At 42.2% G+C, this 22,045-nt stretch overlaps 1 protein-coding gene across 8 annotated transcripts in view; it reads right to left on the bottom strand.

Annotated features, from left to right (window-relative positions):
* Window positions 1-22,045, bottom strand: part of st3gal4 (ST3 beta-galactoside alpha-2,3-sialyltransferase 4) — a 131,835-nt gene that overhangs the window by 45,055 nt on the left and 64,735 nt on the right. For 7 of the 8 annotated variants that reach the window (XM_072238427.1, XM_072238433.1, XM_072238432.1 and 4 more), the window contains 3 exons: window positions 18,125-18,215; window positions 7,226-7,294; window positions 7,019-7,119 (listed from right to left, as the gene is read on the bottom strand). In XM_072238427.1, coding sequence (XP_072094528.1) covers window positions 7,019-7,119; window positions 7,226-7,294; window positions 18,125-18,215 — 261 coding nt within the window. The remainder of the gene's footprint in view (window positions 1-7,018; window positions 7,120-7,225; window positions 7,295-18,124; window positions 18,216-22,045) is intronic. The other variant, XM_072238431.1, reaches the window with a different exon arrangement.

Here is a 22,045-nt window from a genome sequence, read left to right as displayed (position 1 = left end):
CCCTCTGATCCTCCACACTGCCAAGAGTCTTACCATTAATACTATATTCTGCCATCATATTTGACCTACCAAAATGAACCACTTCACACTTATCTGGGTTGAACTCCATCTGCCACTTCTCAGCCCAGTTTTGCATCCTATCAATGTCCCGCTGTAACCTCTGACAGCCCTCCACACTATCCACAACACCTCCAACCTTTGTGTCATCAGCAAACTTACTAACCCATCCCTCCACGTCCTCATCTAGGTCATTTATAAAAATCACAAAGAGTAAGGCTCCCAGAACAGATCTCTCACCACTGGTCACCAACCTCCATGCAGAATATGACTTGTCTACAACCACTCTTTGCCTTCTGTGGGTAAGCCAGTTCTGGATCCACAAAGCAATGTCCCCTTGGATCCCATGCCTCCTTACTTTCTCAATAAGCCTTGCATGGGGTACCTTATCAAATGCCTTGCTGAAATCCATATACACTACATCTACTGCTCTTCCTTCATCAATGTGTTTAGTCACATCCTCAAAAAATTCAATCAGGCTCGTAAGGCATGAACTGCCTTTGACAAAGCCATGCTGACTATTCCTAATCATATTATACCTCTCCAAATGTTCATAAATCCTGTCTCTCAGGATCTTCTCCATCAGCTTACGAACCACTGAAGTAAGACTCATTGGTCTATCATTTCCTGGGTTACCTACTCCCTTTCTTGAATAAGGGAACAACATCCGCAACCCTCCAGTCCTTCGGAACCTCTCTCGTCCTTATTGAAGATGCAAAGATCATCGCCAGAGGCTCAGCAATCTCCTCCCTCGCCTTCCACAGTAGCCTGGGGTACACCTTGTCCAGTCCTGGTGACTTATCCAACTTGATGCTTTCCAAAAGCTCCAGCATATCCTCTTTCTTAATATTCAAGATTCAAGATTCAAAAACTTTATTGTCATTCTAACCGTACATCAGCTCTGCAGGGCAGAATGAGACAGCGTTTCTCAGGAGCAGTGCAATCATAACATAACAAACGCAACACTAAATAATAAACATAACAATAAATAGGAAAATACAACAGCCACATGTCTGTTAAATCAGTTATAAGTGTCCAGTGCAAGTTAAAAGTGTCCAAAGCAGAGTCAGGTAGAGCAGCTATTTAGCAGTCTGACTGCCTGTGGGAGGAAGCTGTTTAGTAGCCTTGTGGTTTTAGTTTTACATGCTCATTAATATCTACATGCTCAAGCTTTTCAGTCCGCTGCAAGTCATCACAACAATCACCAACACACATCAAAGTTGCTGGTGAACGCAGCAGGCCAGGCAGCATCTCTAGGAAGCGGTACAGTTGACGTTTCAGGCCGAGACCCTTCGTCAGGACTAACTGAAGGAAGAGATAGTAATAGATTTGAAAGTGGGAGGGGGAGGGGAGATCCAAAATGATAGGAGAAGACAGGAGGGGGAGGGATAGAGCCAAGAGCTGGACAGGTGATTGGCAAAAGGGACACAAGAGGATCATGGGACAGGAGGTCCGGGGAGAAAGACGGGGGGGAACCCAGAGGGTGGGCAAGGGGTATAGTCAGAGGGACAGGGGGAGAAAAAAGAGAGAGAGAGAGAAACAATGTGTGTATAAAAATAAATAACAGATGGGGTACGAGGGGGAGGTGGGGCATTAGCGGAAGTTAGAGAAGTCGATGTTCATGCCATCAGGTTGGAGGCTACCCAGACGGAATATAAGGTGTTGTTCCTCCAACCTGAGTGTGGCTTCATCTTTACAGTAGAGGAGGCCGTGGATAGACATATCAGAATAGGAATGGGATGTGGAATTAAAATGTGTGGCCACTGGGAGATCCTGCTTTCTCTGGCGGACGGAGCGTAGGTGTTCAGCAAAATGATCTCCCAGTCTGCGTCGGGTCTCTCCAATATATAGAAGGCCACATCAGGAGCATCGGACACAGTATATCACCCCAGCCGACTCACAGGTGAAGTGTTGCCTCACCTGGAAGGACTGTCTGGGGCCATGAATGGTGGTAAGGGAGGAAGTGTAAGGGCATGTGTAGCACTTGTTCCGCTTACGAGGGAGGGAGATCAGTGGTCAGGTCTCGCCAATATAAGAAAGCAGGATCTCCCAGTGGCCACACATTTTAATTCACTTACGCTCTGTCCGCCAGAGAAAGCAGGATCTCCCAGTGGCCACACATTTTAATTCCACATCCCATTCCCATTCTGATATGTCTATCCACGGCCTCCTCTACTGTAAAGATGAAGCCACACTCAGGTTGGAGGAACAACACCTTATATTCCGTCTGGGTAACTCCAACCTGATGGCATGAACATTGACTTCTCCAACTTCCGCTAATGCCCCACCTCCCCCTCGTACCCGATCCGTTATTTACTTATATACACACATTGTTTCTCTCTCTCTCTCTCTCCTTTTTCTCCCTCTGTCCCTCTGACTATACCCCCTGCCCATCCTCTGGGTTTCCCCCCCTCCCCCATTTCTTTCTTCCCGGACCTCCTGTCCCATGATCCTCTCATATCCCTTTTGCCAATCACCTGTCCAGCTCTTGGCTCCATCCCTCCCCCTCTTGTCTTCTCCTATCATTTTGGATCTCCCCCTCCCCCTCTCAAATCTCTTACTAGCTCCTCCTTTAGTTAGTCCTGACGAAGGGTCTCGGCCCGAAACGTTGACTGTACCTCTTCCTAGAGATGCTGCCTGGCCTGCTGCGTTCACCAGCAACTTTGATGTGTGTTGCTTGAATTTCCAGCATCTGCAGAATTCCTCGTGTTTGCGACTACAATCACCAAGATCCTTTTCCATAGTGAATACTGAAGTAAAGTACTCATTAAGTACCTCTGCTACTTCCTCCGATTCCATACACACTTACCCACTGCCACACTTGATAGGTCCTATTCTTTCACGTCTTATCCTCTTGCTCTTCACATAATTGTAGAATGCCTTGGGGTTTTCCTTAATCCTGCCCGCCAAGGCCTTCTCATGGCCCCTTCTGGCTCTCCTAATTTCCTTTTTAAGCTCCTTCCTGTTAGCCTTATAATCTTCTAGACATCTAACATTACCTAGCTCTCAAAACCTTTTGTAAGCTTTTCTTTTCTTGACTAGATTTATTACAGACTTTGTACACCACGGTTCCTGTACCCTACCATAACTTCCCTGTCTCATTGGAACGTACCTATGCAGAACGCCACATAAATATCCCCTGAACATTTGCCACATTTCTTCCGTACTTTTCCCTGAAAACATCTGTTCCCAATTTAAGCTTCCTGCCTGATAGCCTCATAATTCCCCTTACTCCAACTAAACACTTTTCGAACTTGGCTGTTCCTATCTCTCCAATGCTATTGTAAAGGAGATAAAATTATAATCACTATCTCCAAAATGCTCTCCCACTGTGAGATTTGACACCTGAAACCAGGTTTATTTCCCAATACCAAATCAGGTACAGTCTCTCCTGTTGTAGGCTTATCTACATATTGTGTCAAGAAACCTTCCTGAACAAACCTAACAAACTCCACCCCATCTAAACCCCTTGCTCTAGGGAGATGCCAATCGATATTTGGGAAATTAAAATCTCCCACCATGACAACACTGTTATTACACCTTTCCAGGATCTGTTTCCCTATCTGCTCCTCGATATCCCTGTTACTATTGGGCAGCCTATAAAAAACACCCAGTAGAGTTATTGACCCCTTCCTGTTCCTAACCTCCACCCACAGAGACTCCATAGACAATCCCTCCATGATGTCCACCTTTTCTGCAGCCGTGACACTATCTCTGATCAAGTGCCACGCCCCCACCTCTTTTGCCTCCCTCCCTGTCCTTTCTGAAACATCTGAAACCCGGCACTCGAAGTAACCGTTCCTGCCCCTGAGCCATCCAAGTCTCTGTAATGGCCACCACATCATAGCTCCAAGTACTGACCCACACTCTAAACTCATCCGCTTTGTTCACAATACTTCTTGCAAACATAGCCAACTCCATCATGGGCACTACCTTCCCCAGCATCGAGGACTCTTCAAACGACAATGCCTCAGAATGGTGGCATCCAACATTTAGGACCCCATCACCCAGGATGTGCCCCCTCTGCCATCAGATTCCTGAACGGACAATGAACCCAAGTACCTCACCATTTTTCCCTCTCTCTTTGCACTACTTACTCAATTTTTTATAAATATAGTAATTTATAGCTTTTTTATTATCACATATTGCACCAAAACAACAAATTTCACGACATATGCCAGTAACCTCAAACCTGATTCTGAACTCCCAAGTTAATACAACAGTTCAATTCAAAGTGAAGCTCCCTCTGCTACTGTAACGGACCGCTTCCATTCTAGACTCAGAACAAGCAGCTCATCTAATCCAGTAGTGTCACATCTTGTCCCAGGCCAACTACTCAACTGGGATTTCACTTGTAGCAGCAAGCTTAGGAACATTTATTCTGCAGGAGCATCTACTGGAAACCATATTGCTAATGCACAAGACTTTCACCCCGTCTTTGCAATTGTATTTTAATACCAGTCTAATTGTGGCTTAGTCAGACAAAACGAAATAATGAATGTTGACAGATTTATTTTAGACACATATTCTGCTCCAGTACAATACAGATGGGACTATTATGATGGAGTGCCCTTCAACCCTAGCCCAATTTATATATAATACCACCCAATCCCTTACAGCCACGCAAAAGAGATATCATCTTATCTTAGTATCTGATGTTGAGCTATTCCAAAATGCAGATAATTCTGTATTAATCATTGTAAAAATAAATAAATAATGTATTTCGAAACGGAATAATGTGAATACTATGCCAAGAAATGACAGGAAGATTAATGCACAAAACAAATGTAATGCCCTGGTTAAAATTTCTACTGCTATGTTGTGAGGTATTTTATTTTAGCAGTTTTCTGTAAAAGCAGTGTGTCCTGCTGGTAAGAGTGTTTTGGCTTCAGCTAAAGATAAGGAGCCACGTTGCCCAACTTGGGAATGTTGTGTCAGTCAATGAGGATTGTGGGATATGAGAAAAGGCTCTAGAGAACTGAGCAGAAAGATATTCCTGAAGGGCAGTAGTCTGGTTTGGGGTCTTTTGGCAGGAGGTGCGGAGAGAAGATACCTGGAGGATCCCATTCAAACACAGAGACCCTTTGGCTAGGTGTGTTTTGCAAGGCGGAGGGTTCCAAGAAGGGAAGTTCTACCTCTGGTTGGTGATGAGAATTCAGCGCTGTGAGTAAAACAATACACCCAGCTATGTGAGAAACGAGCTCCAATGTTTATGTGCACATTTAGACCAGTTTAATTGCAATGGGTCCTTTTATCTTTCTTTTTCATTCCCTGTTAACTGTTTGATAAAGTTGAGAATTGGTAATTATACTTTCTTTTTAATTTTATGCTGGTGTATGATCTGTCATTTCTAGGCTACCAATAACAGTGTATGGGCAGTATTTACACAGCATTCGCTCAAATCGAGGTTCACTTAATCGGAATTCCCAACATTCTTCTTTGGTTGACCCTAGATGTGTATTGCTTATGAAAGACAGCCTTCTCACTGCTGAGTCACATGGCTGTTAGCTGAGTTAGCTAACAAGCCAAGATGGTGTACGAGCCCCATTGAGAAGGTTGCACAAAATATGCTTCAGTCAGTGCTCCATACATGTTGGTTTCACAGACTAGCTCCCACCTCGACTGTACAAGAGAGTCTCCTGGTGAGCCCATTTGCAGATCCATGTGCTGCCTAGAGGTCTGCAGGCTATGTCAGACCCAGATCCACACAGGTGCTAGCAGGGATGGCATATGTAGGTGAAAATTGCTACAGCTGCTGATAGCTTAGAGATGATATTTCAATTCTGATGAGATGGTTAGATGGGAAAGCAAAGCAGAAGAAATTTAATCCTGGGAGGGGAAAATATGGGCAGGGCATACACATTGAATAGTAGGACCTTGGGGAGTTTTGAGAAACAAAGGGGCTTTTGTATACAAGCCTGAAGATGGCAGGACAAGTAGATAAGCTGATGAACAAGATATATGGGATACCTGCTTTCATTAGCAGGGCACAGAATATAAGTGCAGGGAAGTTGTGATACGACTATTTAAAACCTTAGCTAAGCCACAGCTTTGCCCCTCCTGTAGTGTAGCAACCACAGATGTACACAACAGTACTGTGTACAGCTGTGTCTGCTGCACTACAGATAGGATGCCATTGCATTGACGAGGACATAGAGGACATTCTCCAAGATGTTGTTACCTGAAATAGTATGTTTTAATAACAAGGAGAGATTGGATAGGCTTGGTTTGTTTTTCCTCAGAGTGAGGGAGGCAGAGAGGGAGGATCTGATAAAGTTATTCAAAATTAAGAGGGGTATAAATAGGGTAGACAGTGAGAAACATTTTCCCACAGCAAAGGTGTCTACACCTAGAGGGAATAGGCTTTGCACAAGGAAAAACATGTTTAAAGGGGATTTGAGAATGATTTCTTTCCCCCACAGATTGTGGTTGGAACTATCTGAGGGGGTGGTCAAGGCAAGCATTGTCACAGCATTAAAACACCTGGATGAACACTGAATTGCCAGGGCAGAGAAGGCTATGGACAAAGTGCTGGAAAATTGAATTAGTACAGATAGGAGCACAATGATCTGTATCAATGTGGTGTCTGGTCTGTAAGACTCTTAAGATCTTTTTGAGCGCATCTAGCATTAGACCTGCAAAATACACCTGCAAATATCTATTGGCCATATTTTGAAATAATAATCCCTTCTCTGCCCACCATTTCTTCACATGGGGCAGGGAAGGGGCTCTCAAGTGGAAATAGTGAACTCAGTATTCTGGACATCAAAGAGTGAAAGCTGTCATGAGAAATGAATTGAGTAATGTCTGAACACAGACCAGGAGGAGTAAAATACTCAGAGTGTTCATATGTCCAACCACTTCTCCCTCCTCGTCTCACCCTAACACTCACCGTCAGCCCACCCTCGGACAATTTATTCAACCATGATTAAAGGGAATAAGATGTTGAAAGACTTCTCACCAGTGCCTTTAATTCCATATGGTAATTCATTGATGGGATTGCTTTTCTCCTTCCACCAAACATCATTTAAACTTAAGAATAACTCTGTGTTTCTTGTGAAACTGAAACAAAAGTTAAGGCAAAAAAATTAAAGCTCAAGCATATAACCAAGAAACTCCAGAGCAATGACTGAAAGAAGTGTTTTGGAAAAATAAAGAGATGACTTACTTTAATATAACACGTTGACTGTACATTTCAGAATACCCAATTTTGCAGTCCTTTTCTTCCATGCTGTAACTAAACAAAGACAAATTTTAATAGGCCAACCTGCTGCCCTTTCACAAGCAAGAGAACCTGTTTGACAGAGAACAAGGGAATCTTGTTTCTCAGCTCTGATCGTCAATCCCACTCTTTCTGGCAGTAGAAAGTCCTTCCTGATGCTGCTGCCCAAACGGTCCTTATCAGGTGACTTTGAACGGCTTCAGTCTATCTTCCATCTCTCCCCAATACTCCCCATCTCACAGCACTTCCCCATACCACCACGGGAGATGCAGCACGTGACCTATTACCACTTCCCTCCCATCATTCAGGAACCCAGAAACCCTTTCCACGGGAAACATCACTTCATTTGCAGTTTTTCCGGTGCCATGTATTTGGTGATCATGACATGGTGTACCCTATAGTGAAGAAACTAAACACACGGATTGGATTAGTGCTTTATGGAGCACCCATGTCCAGTCTGCTGGGGTTACAGTATGCTTCCATTTGCCTGCCATTTTAATTCTTCATCCTGCTCCCAATGGTTTCTTGTGCTTTGTCCTCTCACATAAAACCCAACAGACAATCAAGAAACAGAATCTCATTTTCCAGCAAGATCCTTTCAGTCCTCAGGATTCAACATTGAATTCCCTACTTTATCTACCAGGATTGACCAATTTTGCTTCTATTTGTAACATTCCCCAATTTTTCTCTTATCATCTAAGCATTTTCAGTCTCTCTCACAATCTCCTGTACCTCCTCTCACAAGCAAACCTGGCCTCAGTCCTATCCACCCCTTCCTTATCTATAATGTTAATTCTGTTTGTCGTTCCACAGATATTGCCAGAACTGTTGAGTACCTACTACATTTTTTGGCTACTTTCAATCTAATTCAGTTGACCTTCCACCTTCACCTCCTCACCAATATGCTGCAGATGTCAGGCATGAACTGCGGAGACTCACCAGGACTGCTTCTGTTGCGCATCCCAAAACCAACCAGAATGGCAAGAGGAACACTTACCCAGGAATGTAAGTGGCAAAGTTTTCATCTAAACCACACACTATGCCAAGCTGGAAATATACTGACATCTCTTCATAGACAGTCGGACTAAATTGAGGACCTCCGTATTACCTTTACCACACAGGCAGCTGTCACTATAGAATGCAACTTCTATGAGGTCAATTAGCGTTAGAGAACAAAAGCCAGCGATATTCAGGATACTTTAAAGGTCCAATAGTTTAGATCTGAAATAGCAAATATATCCTTTGCAATCACCAGAAATGGAAAATGGAAAGCTACTTCGTCAAAGGATTGCATTGATGAATTAGAGATAAACCCAAAATCCCTGCCATACCTTACCTATGCAAGTTTGATGAAGGAGAGTGGAGGGAACCTGACTATTTAATTCTTGTTGCACCAATTCTGGGAATGTTTGCTCTGACTGTATAGATAAAGTTTAACTGCATATCAACCCCGTGCTGTTTATGCCTTGGAGTTATGTGATAGGACATATGTTCTCTGTTTCTATGTAGGACATCAGTGCCATAAAGCACATTTATAAGGTTTTAAGTGTAACTACTTTGTGTTAAAACCACCTGAGCTACTTTAAATTTGTAAATGGATAACTGCTGATGTGTTAATGTTAATTAATGAATAACATTACTTGTTGTGAAAATGTCTGTTATATGCTTTAGAATTTTTATGTAAAAGTATATATTGAAATTTGGAACAGGATATTGAGTATGGATAAATCAACAGTATTGAGTATGAAGCACTTCCATCTCAAAAATGGGTAGCAATAAGCTGCATCACAGAAGCACATTAAGGATTTACCAAACTCATACCAATGATCAAAACAAGGCAAGAGACATTTAACAACATGTGCAAAATGCTTTTCTTGAAGTCTAAATATTAAATATTGGAGTTCTCTATAATACATTGAACCTGTAAGTGATGGTGTTTCTCATAATAAAGGGACTACAATAAGGTCCCTTTAATTCTCCCAAGGGATAGGGAGCTCTTTAATTCTTGCTAGGTATTTTCCCAGGAAGTAGCGAATCTGTGGAATTCTCTGCCCAGGGATGCAGTGGAAGCTACCTCATTAAATATGTTTAAAAAGCAGCTAGATAGATTTTTGCACAGCAGAGAATTAAGGGTTTTTGTAAAAGGGTTGGTAGGTGCAGCTGGGTCCATGGCTAGATCATGATTTTGATGAATAATGGAGCAGGCTCAATGAGACAGATGGCTGACTCCTGCTCCACGTTCTTATGTTTCTTAAGTGTTAGTGATGTATGCCTGCAGCAACAGATAGCAAAAAACACAGGTACCACTAAAGCTGCTGACAATGAACCTTTCCAGAGATATATCAGTTTGCAAGTAATTTTTCAATGTCTAAACAAGCCAACACTGAGCCAATATTTTGGGCTCCTGCTCTTGCGACAAACTCCAGACCCCAGTTTCTACCACACACGGTTAACTGACTTCAGAAGAACATGTAGATATTCCCGATCTTTTGGTGTCCCCCCCATAAAATGTAAAGTTCTGCTTGGGGCCAACTTATGAATATGAGATCCGGGAAGATAAGTCAATGGATAATGAGAAATGAGAACATAGTGTAAAATGTGCTTGTCACAGTAGCGTTTCACTAACAAGTGTTCTTGAGAAAAAAATACACAATTGGCCTGTTAGTTAACTTGAAAGACCCACACAGAGCCATAGACCAGCAATACCACAGATAACAGCAAGAGAAATAGAATATCTCCAATAAAATTTATGGCGTATTCTTGTGTATTCCTAGCTAACTATTAAATCAAATTTGGTTTCAAAGTGAAACACAGAGTACACTATTTTGACGATACATTACAGCAATAGTTTGCGGGGCAGAAGATTAGGAACTGTGAGAACGTGGTGTGGATGTAAGGAATTGGACAGGTGGATGGGGGATTGGTAGTGGACACAACCCTGTCCTCATTATCTGCAGAAGTGTTTGAGAGCTTCAAGATTCTAGGTGTCTATATTACCAACAGCCTCACCTGCTCTCTCCATACTGATGCAGTGATCAAGAAAGCACATCAGTGCATGTACTTTCTAAGGCATCTGAGAAGATTCAGCTTGCCCACAAGGATTCTCTCAAGCTTCTACAGATGTGCTATAGAAAGTTATCCTGACGAGTTGCATCTCAGCCTGGTGTGGCAAGTGCTTTGCTCTGGACTGACAGAACCTGCAGGTAGTATTAAACACTGCCCAGTCCATCACAGGCACATCATTTCCTTCCATCGGTCCATCTCCACAGAGCATTGCATCGGGAAGGTGAGGAGTGTCGGGCAAGAATGCCTGCCACCCTGGACGTTCTCTCTTCTAACTTTGAGGAGCTTGAAGACTTCGATGACCAAATTCAAGAACAGCTTCTTCCCCTCTGCTGAAGGCTTCTGAACCAATCAACTGTTTCACACACATTAGCAGTGGTGCTACCACGTATTCAAGCCCTTAATTCTACCTCTTCTGTTATCATCACTTTAGATTTCTTTTTTGACTTCTTCAGTTTGCAATACTGTGTTGTTTTGTGCTCAGCACTGAATTTATGGTTGTATTTATTATTACTATGTATACCATTTACTCAGTGAGTTTCACCAATTTCTTAACATCCTGGTGTATATGATAACAAACTAATCTGATCAATCTGGTCCATTACACTGGACAACAAAAGTTTTGCTTCTTGAATACCTTCGGGTGTATCTTTTGGATTTTGGGCTGCTGATCATGAAAATCTCCATGAAATCTCCCTATCAATGCAACATTTTTAAAAATTGCCTATATTTCTTATTTCAGTTCATAATTCAAGTCAAGTCAATTATAATGTTGCCCATAATTAAGCTGAAAAGTTTTCTATCTTGTCCAAGTTTGCCTGGGAATGCTTAGTCAGGGCAGATACTGCATGGCAGGACAGATTTAAGAGCGGGTGTAAAAGCATCATGCGCACTGTTCCATGCATTGCGTTTACATGTATATCGGTTTGCGATCGCGTTGATGCGCATGCTCTATGCACGTAGCTTATTGTGCGTACTCATTATAACAAAGAAATTGTATTTTCAGGAGTACTTGTGGTAGCAAGATGTCTCACCAATGTTGCAACAGCTGCGATACTTCCTGTTATATTTGTGGCGAGTATACAAGAGGGAACATGACTCCACTTATTAAGAAAGCCTTTAAGCTCTACTTAGGGTGTAAAATTGGCAACCAAGACAAAGCCAGTGCTCCTCACATTTGTTGCGCAACATACGCAGCCGATCTTAGAGCTTGGCTCAGAGGTTCTCAGAAGTCAATGCCGTTCACTGCCCCAATGATATGGTGAGAGCAGAAGGATCATGAGACAGACTGCTACTTCTGTCTGACCAGTGTGTCTGGTTTCTCTGCTAAACAGGAAATCCATTGAATACCCCAATCTCCCTTCAGTCATGAGACCTGTGTCACATGAAGCCACCAGAAACATGGAGACTAGAGGAGACAGGCAAAGATGCCATGATACACGAGCCAGGAATGGAAAATGACACTGTTACTGGTGGGATTGTGAACCCTTTATGTCAAGTGAGCCTCATCTAATAACCCAATCTGTTAAATGACCTGGTCGGAGACTTGGGTTTGTCAAAGGCAAAAGCAGAATTACTGGGTTCAAGACTGCAAGGATGGAATCTGCTGTCACCAGGCACAAAAATTTCCGAGAAGGATTTCGATATTTGAGACAGACGTTTTCTAGAATAACCGATGCCAAGATTAAGAAAGGCATTTTTGTTCATCAATAAATCAGACAGGTCATCAATGATAGGCAATTCGAAGAACTTCTGGTGGGACTGGAGAAAGTCACATGGAACGCATTCAAGGGTATTGTTGAAACTTTTCTTGGCAACTACAGGGCACCAAACTATGTGCAGCTGGTTGGCAACATGCTTCAAGCATGCAAAACCATGAAAAGCAACATGTCACTAAAGATTCATTTTCTGCATTCCCATTCAGAATTCTTCCCTGCAAATCTTGGTGCTGTCAGTGACGAGCACGGTGAAAGATTTCACCAGGACATTGCGGTCATGGAAAAACTGTATCAGGGCAATTGGTACTTGACAAGGTTCAGAAAGTCAGAAGGTCCAGGGAAGTTTGGCCAGGTGGATTCAGAATTGGCTTGCCTGCAGAAGGCAGAGGGTCGTGGTGGAGGGAGTACATTCAGATTGGAGGATTGTGACTAGTGGTGTCCCACAAGGATCTGTTCTGGGACCTCTACTTTTCGTGATTTTTATTAATGACCTGGATGTGGAGGTAGAAGGGTTGGTTGGCAAGTTTTCAGACAACACAAAGGCTGGTGGTGTTGTAGATAGTGTAGAGGATTGTCAAAGATTGCAGACAGACATTGATAGGATGCAGAAGTGGGCTGAGAAGTGGCAGATGGAGTTCAACCTGGAGAAGTGTGAGGTGGTACACTTTGGAAGGACAAACTCCAAGGCAGAGTATAAAGTAAATGGCAGGATACTTGGTAGTGTGGAGGAGCAGAGGGATCTGGGGGTACATGTCCACAGATCCCTGAAAGTTCCCTCACAGGTGGATAGGGTAGATAAGAAAGCTTATGGGGTGCTAGCTTTCATAAATCGAGGGATAGAGTTTAAGAGTCACGATGTAATGATGCAGCTCTATAAAACTCTGGTTAGGCCACACTTGGAGTACTGTGTCCAGTTCTGGTCGCCTCACTATAGGAAGGATGTGGAAGCATTGGAAAAGGTACAGAGGAGATTTACCAGGATGCTGCATGGTTTAGAGAGTATGCATTATGATCAGAGATTAAGGGAGCTAGGGCTTTACTCTTTGGAGAGAAGGAGGATGAGAGGAGACATGATAGAGGTGTACAAGATAATAAGAGGAATAGATCGAGTGGATAGCCAGCGCCTCTTCCCCAGAGCACCACTGCTCAATACAAGAGGACATGGCTTTAAGGTAAGGGGTGGGAAGTTCAAGGGGGATATTAGAGGAAGGTTTTTTACTCAGAGAGTGGTTGGTGCGTGGAATGCACTGCCTGAGTCGGTGGTGGAGGCAGATACACTAGTGAAGTTTAAGAGACTACTAGACAGGTATATGGAGGAATTTAAGGTGTGGGGTTATATGGGAGGCAGGGTTTGAGGGTCGACACAACATTGTGGGCCAAAGGGCCTGTACTGTGCTGTACTATTCTATGTTCTATGTATCTATCAATGCTGGCTGATTATTGTTGGATACTTAAGCGAGAAACCCCAGACACTGAGTACAAAAGAAAATCATCAACAAAACATTTTTAGTTTAGTTGAACTATGGCATAGCATCAGTGGTGTTATGCAATTAAAAAGAATATATTCAATAAAAGTAAATCTCTTGCTTCTCCAAGGTCCTACGTGACACAAGTAGTCTGAAGTTATATTTGTGTTCAGCTTCAAGCAGCATATCATAACCACAGAAAGTTTGAGGAAGCAACAATTTTTTTTTAAAAAATTGCTGTCCAGTGTTATTGTCACATGTACCAAATACAATGAAAAGCTTGTATACTGTTCACAAAGATCAAATCATTACACAGTGCATTGAGCTAGAATAAGGTAAATCAATAACAATGCAGAATAAAGTGTCAAAGCTACTGAATAAGTGCAAGATTTTAACAAGGTAGATTGTGAGGCCATCTTATTGTATAAGAGGTCAGTTCAAAATTCTGATAACAATTAGATAGAAGCTGTCCTTGAGCCTGGTGGTATGTGCTTTCATGCTTTTTCATCTTTTGCCCAATGGGAAAGAGGAGTAGAGAGATCGTCCAGGATGGGAGGGGTCTTTAATTACAATAGCTATTTTACAGAAACAATGAGAAGTATGGACAGAGTCCATAGAGGGGAGGCTTAATCCTGCAGTTTCTTGTGACTACATGCAGAGCCATTATGCATCTAGTCAGAATGCCTTCTATGGTCCATCAAAAATTGGTGAGGATTGATAGGAACGCGCTGAATTTCTTTAGCTTGCTGAAGAAGTAGAGACTATTGCAACTAGAGCTTTCTTGGCCAAAACATCAATGTGGTTGGACAATGACAGGCTGTTAGTCCATACAATTGAGAAAGGAAAGGAGGGGCAATGGTTGTAGAAGGGAACAGTACTCTAGTAAAATGTGTACACAAAAAATAGGGAATAAAGTGAAGTAAGATGAGAGGTGTGTTGATAGAGGTGGTAAGATGATAAGAGGCATAGAGTGACCAGCCAGTACCTTTTTCTCCAGGGAGGCAAGGGCTAATACAAGAGTGCATATTTTTAAGGTGACTGTGGGAAAATAAGGATGGTGGTAGAGGTATACATGTTAGAGACATTTAAGAGACTCTTAGATAGGCACATGGATGAAAGAAAACTGGAGTGCTATTTGGGAGGGAAGAGTTAGATTGATCTTGAAGTAGGTTAAAAGCACAACATAGTGGGCCGAACTGTACTGTTCTATGTTCTCACCTGGGAACTTGAAGCTCTCCCTCTACCCTATCACTATTGATCTAGACAGGAGCATGTTCACCACCCCCTTCCTGAAGTTATTGTTCAGCTCTTTTGTTTTGTTGACAACATTGAATGAAAGGTTGTTGTCATGATACGTAACATCTAATGACAGTTAACGTGCAAGACACATAAAGCAGGCATATTATAAGTATATAAAAAGAAAGAGAACAGTTAATGTAAATGGTGGTTATTAGAAAAAAAGACCAGGAATTAATACTTGGAAATACAAAATTAGTAAAGATGTTGAGCCAACATTTTGTCTCATTCTAGAAGAACCTAACTACTGGTCAAAAACTGGAGGCAAAGAGAGGGTGGAGCGAGGCAAATAGTGCCAGCAAATCAATGGGATGCCAGAATGATAAGTCCCCTGAACAAAATGTTCTGGATGAAAAGTTCATAATAAAAGTAGCTGCAGAGATGGGGTGTGCCTGGATGATGACATTCCAATTACTTCGACTCCAGAAGGGGAACTGGAAGGCTACAAATGTAGCATTTCTATTCAAGAAAGGAGGGAGGCAGAAAGTAGTAAATTATTGGTCGGCTACATAGAAATCTGTCATTGGGAAAATGTGTGAATCCATTCTTAATGATTTTTAAGATCAATGTCTGGAAAATTACTGTGCAACTAATTTGGATTACCAAGCTATTCAAAAAGGTACCATGTAAAAGTTACTACACAAAACTCATGGCATTGGATGTACTATACTCAAATAAATTGAAGTTTGGCTAACTTAAGAAAAACAGTGTCCGGGTAAATGGGTTAATTTCAGATAACAAATGTAACTATGTGTTGCTACAGGGATCAGGCTAAGCCGCAGCCATTTGCAATCTACATTACTGAATGATGGGATCAATTGTATTATCATCAGGTTTACTGACGATATTGAAAGGCTTTGATCAAGTGGGTATGGAGTGTATGTCTCCAATAGTGGACAAGATTAGAATAGAAGGATATCCCTTCAGAACAGGGATGAGGAGGAATTTCTTCAACCTGCAGAATTCTTTGCCACCGATGGCTATGGAGGCTGAGTCATTGGGTTTATTTAAAGTGGAGGTTGATAGGTTCTTGATTAGTAAGGGTGTTGAAGGTTATAGGGAGAAAGCAGGAGAATGGCATTGAGAGGGAAAGTAAATCAGCCATGATGGAACAATGGAACAGGCTTGATGAGCCAAATGGCTTAATTCTGCTCCTATGTCTTATGATTCAACAGTAGGTAGCAAGATGTGAGCACAAAGAAAAAGAAGAGCCTATGAAAGGTCCATGAAAAGAGCCTGTGAAAAGTCCTCATTAGGGGATTGGAGGTAACTTTAAATTTGTTGGCATTATCATTTCAGAGGATCTGTCCCGGGACCAGCACATCAGTACCATCACAAAGAATGCACAGCAGTGCAGGTTCACAATGTCAACTAAAACTTTGACAAACTTCTATAGATGCACGATGGATTATATCCCAATTGGACACATCATGGCCTGGAAGGGAGACACCCATGCCTAAGAACAGAAAAGCCTACAAAAAAGTGATGGATAGAGTCCAGTCCATCAGAGGAAAAGCCCTCCCCACCACTCAGCACATCTACAAGGAAGCAGCATCCATCATCAAGGACCCCCACTATCCAGGCCATGTTCTTGTCTTGCTGCTGCCATCAGGGAGGAGGTACAGGAGCCTTAGGTCCCACAACACCAGATTCAGGAAGTTATTAACCCACAAACATCAGGCTTCTGAACCAGTGTGAATAACTTCACTCACCTCAACACTGAACTGATTCCACAACCTATGGACTCACTTTCAAGGACTCTACAACTCATGTTCTCAGTCTAATTTATTTACTTATTTATTATTACTATTATTTTTTCCCTACTTGCATAGTTTGTCTTCTTTTGCACATTCGTTATTTGTCAGCCTTTGTGTGTAGTTTTTCCATTGATTCTATTGTACTTTGTTGTTCTACTGTGAAGGCTGGCAATAAAATAAATCTCAGGTTAGTATCTAGTGACATATGATCTTTGACAATAAATTTACTTTGAACTTTGATATAGACAGGTTAATGAGCAAATATTAATGCACAGAGTATGATTGAATTGGGGTGGGCTGGAGAATATTTGCTGAAATGATTTTATCAATTTAAATAGTGAAAGACTGCAGAATGCTGCTGTATGGAAGGGCATCGGTATCCATGGAGATGGAACGCAGGAGATTAGTCAACAGATTCACCCAGTAATTAGGAAGGCAAATGTAACATTAACTTTTATCGCAATGGGATGGAGCATGAAATATGAGCCTGCTGTGGTTTTGATCTTATTCGTATGATCTTACTTTCGTGGGAGGAAGTTTTATGAGGGTGATTCTTGTTATCCAGAACTTGCATTATTAGAACAATGATCACAAATACTTTAAAGTTTGGATGATTAAATTGATACACACCAGTTTGGCAGGGTAGATGCTGAGTGGGTTGGAGTGAGGGTGAAATAGGATTGCTTTCCTCTGGGAGGATTGTGAATCATTAGAATTCTCTATCCCAGGGAGGCTTGGAGGTATCATCATTGTTTATATCCAAGAGCAAAAGCAGGTCTTTGATCAATCAGGAAGTTAAGAATTACGAAGATTGGGCAAGAAAATGGAACGGAGGACAAGATCAGATCAGCCATGATCTAATTGGATAGTGGAGCGAGCTCATGAGGTCTAATGACCAACTTTCACTCACTGTTCTTTTTTTTTGAAAGAGATTGTAACAAAATCAGAAGCAAAACATAAAACATTGACAGGGATGGCAATTACTTCCTTTCTCATTACAAACTCTAAAATGACAGATTGCAGGTATTTTGTTAAAATCTGACAGAGGTTTCCATCATCTGTGCTGGTCAGAGCAGAGCATGTCATGGACATACTCCAATGCCATATCTTCATAGAATTATCTATCCCATTCAGACCATTCTGCTTGTTGCAGTTCTTTGAAAGACTGAGTTACTTGGAGCATTCTTTGCCTCTACCCACACATACTGTATATTTCTTTCCAACCATTTACCCTCTTAATATACGTAAATTATTACTAATATACTTCCAGCAATCAATCATAAATCTCTGAATAACAAACACATCTCGCCTCTTGATCCACTATCATTGAATTCAGTTTTGAAAACTCTCTCCACCAAAACCCTTCCCAAGTACAACGTTTGTATGAAAAGCTTGATTTAATCTCCCCTTAGAGTCTTCTGTTCTGAGAACAATCACAGTTTCTTCAGTCCATTCCCTCAACTTCAGCTGGTAGGGCTGACGTGCTTCAGTTCTCAGCCTGTCTGAGGGCAGATGTAATCCAAGGAAGCTCTGAGAGAGACTTACGGAAGATTTGACTTCAGTGTCATGTTGAAGAGGATCACCATTGTAATCAGACTTGCAAAAATTAACAGATACTGCATGATCTTAGAACTATCTAAAAGACAAAAGAGATAAGGGAAAATTAATTTCTGCTGTTCCATTCATCCATTTCCAATGAAGTTCCCATGATATTCAGTGAAACCACACAGGCAATCCAAAATGTAGAGTGTTGAACTTAGCTTCAATTCCAGCGGTGTTCAGTACTGCAGCTTGTAGAGGCTGCTGCCTCACAACCACTGGTTTGCTTCTAACCTCATTGCTGTTTGTGTGGAGTTTGCATGGTCTCCATACCAGGCAAGTTTCCCCATGTCTTCCTGCTATCGCCCACATCCCAATGATAGGTGATATGGTTGATTTTTTTTATATAGATCACCCAGTAGTAACAGGGACATCGAGGAGTAGATAGGGAGACAGATTTTGGAAAGATGTAATAATAACAGGGTTGTCATGGTGGGAGATTTTAATTTCCCAAATATTGATTGGCATCTCCCGAGAGCAAGGGGTTTAGGTGGGGTGGAGTTTGTTAGGTGTGTTCAAGAAGGTTTCTTGACACAATATGTAGATATGCCTACAAGAGGTAGTACTTGATCTGGTATTGGGAAATGAACCTGGACAGATATCAGATCTCTCAGTGGGAGAGCATTTTGGAGATAGTGATCACAATCTCCTTTACAATCGCATTGGAGAGGGATAGGAACAGACAAGTTAGGAAAACGTTTAATTGGAGTAAGGGGAAATATGAGTCTATCAGGCAGGAACTTGGAAGCATAAATTGGGAAAAGATGTTCTCAAGGAAATTTACAGAAGAAATGTGGCAAATGTTCAGGGGATATTTATGTGGAGTTCTGCATAGGTACATTCCAATAAGACATAGAAAGGATGGTAAGGTACAGAAACCGTGGTGTACAAAGGCTGTTGAAAATCTAGTCAAGAAGAAAAGCTTACGAAAGGTTCAAAGAACTAGGTAATGATAGAGATCTAGAAGATTATAAGGCTAGCAGGAAGGAGCCTAAGAATGAAATTAGGAGAGCCAGAAGGGGGCATGAGAAGGCCTTGGCGGGCAGAATTAAGGAAAACCCCAAGGCATTCTACAAGTACGTGAAGAGCAAGAGGATAAGACATGAGAGAATAGGACCAATCAAGTTTGACAGTTGAAAAGTGTGTATGGAACTGGTGGAGACAGCAGAGGTACTTAATGAATACTTTGCTTCAGTATTCATTACGGAAAAAGATCTTGGCGATTGTAAGGATGATTTACAACGGACTGAAAAGCTTGAGCATATAGATATTAAGAAAGAGGATATGCTGGAGCTTTTGGAAAGCATCAAGTTGGATAAGTCACCAGGACAGGACAAGATGTACCCCAGGCTACTGTGGGAGGCAAGCGAGTAGATTGCTGAGCCTCCGGCGATGATCTTTGCATCTTCAATGGGGACGGGAGAGGTTCCGAAGGACTAGAGGGTTGCGGATGTTGTTCCCTTATTCAAGAAAGGGAGTAGATAGCCCAGGAAATGATAGACCAGTGAGTCTTACTTCAGTGGTTGGTAAATTGATGGAGAAGATCCTGAGAGGCAGGATTTATGAACATTTGGAGAGGCATAATATGATTAGGAATAGTCAGCACGGCTTTGTCAAAGGCAGGTCATGCCTTATGAGTCTGATTGAATTTTTTGAGGATGTGACTAAACACACTGATGAAGGTAGAGCAGTAGATGCTGTGTATATTGATTTCAGCAAGGCACTTGATAAGGTACTCCATGCAAGGCTTATCAAGAAAGTAAGGAGGCATGGGATCCAAGAGGACATTGCTTTGTGGATCCAGAATTGCCTTGCCCACAGAAAGCAAAGGGTGGTTGTAGATGGGTCATATTCTGCATGGAGGTCGGTGACCAGTGATGTGCCTTAGGGATCTGTTCTGGAACCCCTACTTTTCGTGATTTTTATAAATGACCTGGATGAAGAAGTGGAGGGATGGGTTAGTAAATTTGCTAATGACACAAAGGCTGGAGGTGTTGTGGATAGTGTGGAGGCTACAGCGGGACATTGATAGGATGCAAAACTGGGCTGAGGAGTGGCAGATGGAGTTCAACCCAGATAAGTGTGAGGTGATTCATTTTGGTAGGTCAAATATGATGGCAGAATATAGTATTAATGGTAAGACTCTTGGCAGTGTGGAGGATCAGAAGGATCTTGGGGTCTGAGTCCATAGGACGCTCAAAGCTGCGCAGGTTGACTCTGGTTAAGAAGGCATACGGTGCATTGGCCTTCATCAACCATGGGATTGAGCTTAGGAGCTGAAAGGTAATGTTGCAGCTATATAGGACCCTGGTCAGATCCCACTTGGAGTACTGTGCTCAGTTCTGGTCGCCTCACTACTGGAAGGATGTGGAAACCATAGAATGGGTGCAGATGAGATTTACAAGGAAGTTGCCAGGATTGAGGAGCATGCCTTATGAGAATAGGCTGAGTGAACTTGGCCTTTTCTCCTTGGAGCAATGGAGAATGAGAGGTGAACTGATAGAGGTGTATAAGATGATGAGAGGCATTGATTGTGTGGATAGTCAGAGGCTTTTTCCCAGGGCTGAAATGACTAACACGAGAGGGCACAGTTTTAAATTGCGTGGAAATAGGTACAGAGATGTTAGGGGTAAGTTTTTTTACGCACAGAGTGGTGATTGCATGGAATGGGCTGCCGGCGGCGGTGGTGGAAGTGGATACAATAGGGTCTTTTAAGAGACTTTTGGATAGGTACATGGAGCTTAGAAAAATAGAGGGCTATGGGCTGAAGGGCCTGTAATGTGCTGTAGGTTTTCTGTGTTTCTATTATTTGATCACTGTATACCGTCCTGCATGTGCGGGTGAGTGGTAGGAATGAGGGGAACTGATGGGAATGCCAGGAGAAGAAAATGGGGTTAATGTGGAATTACTGTAATGAAATGACTAGTTTCTGGTCAGTATGGAATTAGTGGACCAGAGGGTCAGTTTGCAGTGTAACTCTATAACTCTGACAGTGAACGTACCTGTACTTCAAGACTGTTGTCAGTTATAAAGTTGTATTTTTGTGAAAATCTCGATTCACGCAAGATTCATAGAAAATTTACAACACAAGCCATTCAGACCATTGTATAATAAAAGCTGTCCAACTGATGCCACCTTTCAAGCATTAACTCCCCAAGCCTCCAGATCACAAGAACTCAAGAACACATCCAATTTCTTTCTGCCTCAACCACCTCTTATACAAGGAGTTCCAGATTCCTGATACATTCTGGATGACAATTATTCTCCCCTCTCCATACTACTGAATCACATTAAATCCAGACCCCTTGGCACATGAAACAGTGGACTCAGACTCTTCATGATTTTACACTGAGATCTTCTCACAGCCTCTGTTCCAAAAGTAATCCCAGCCAATCAATCTTTCTTCATATCCACAATTTCCAGTTCTGACAACATCTTTTAAATCTCCTCTGCACCTTAGCCAGTGCAATCACACCTTTCCCAAAATGTAGTGCCCCAAACTGCAGACAATACCCAAATTGTGACCCAACTAGCATTGTATAGTTTTCCAGCATAACCTCCCTGTGCTTATACTCTATACTTCGGACAACAAAGAAAAACCTTTTTAACCATCTGCTCGCCCATCTTTAGATTCTGCTGATGTGTCCTCCATACACTTTTGGCTCCTCTGCACCATTCAATATTCTCTTATTTACTTAATACTGCCTTATTTATCTCCCAGAATGCACATCTTCATACTTCATTGGATAAAATTACACTTGCTACTTTGCAACCCAGCTCTACTAACTAGTTATCTGTAATTTAAACTCTTCCTTCTATGAACCACACTGCCAGTTTTTGCCTCATCAACAGAAGTCGCCAGGGGCA

This window comes from Mobula birostris, chromosome 20 (genome assembly GCF_030028105.1).
Source record: "Mobula birostris isolate sMobBir1 chromosome 20, sMobBir1.hap1, whole genome shotgun sequence".
Lineage (NCBI taxonomy): Eukaryota > Metazoa > Chordata > Chondrichthyes > Myliobatiformes > Myliobatidae > Mobula > Mobula birostris.
Note: the sequence above shows the minus strand (reverse complement) of the source record. Positions and strands in the feature narration are given on the sequence as shown.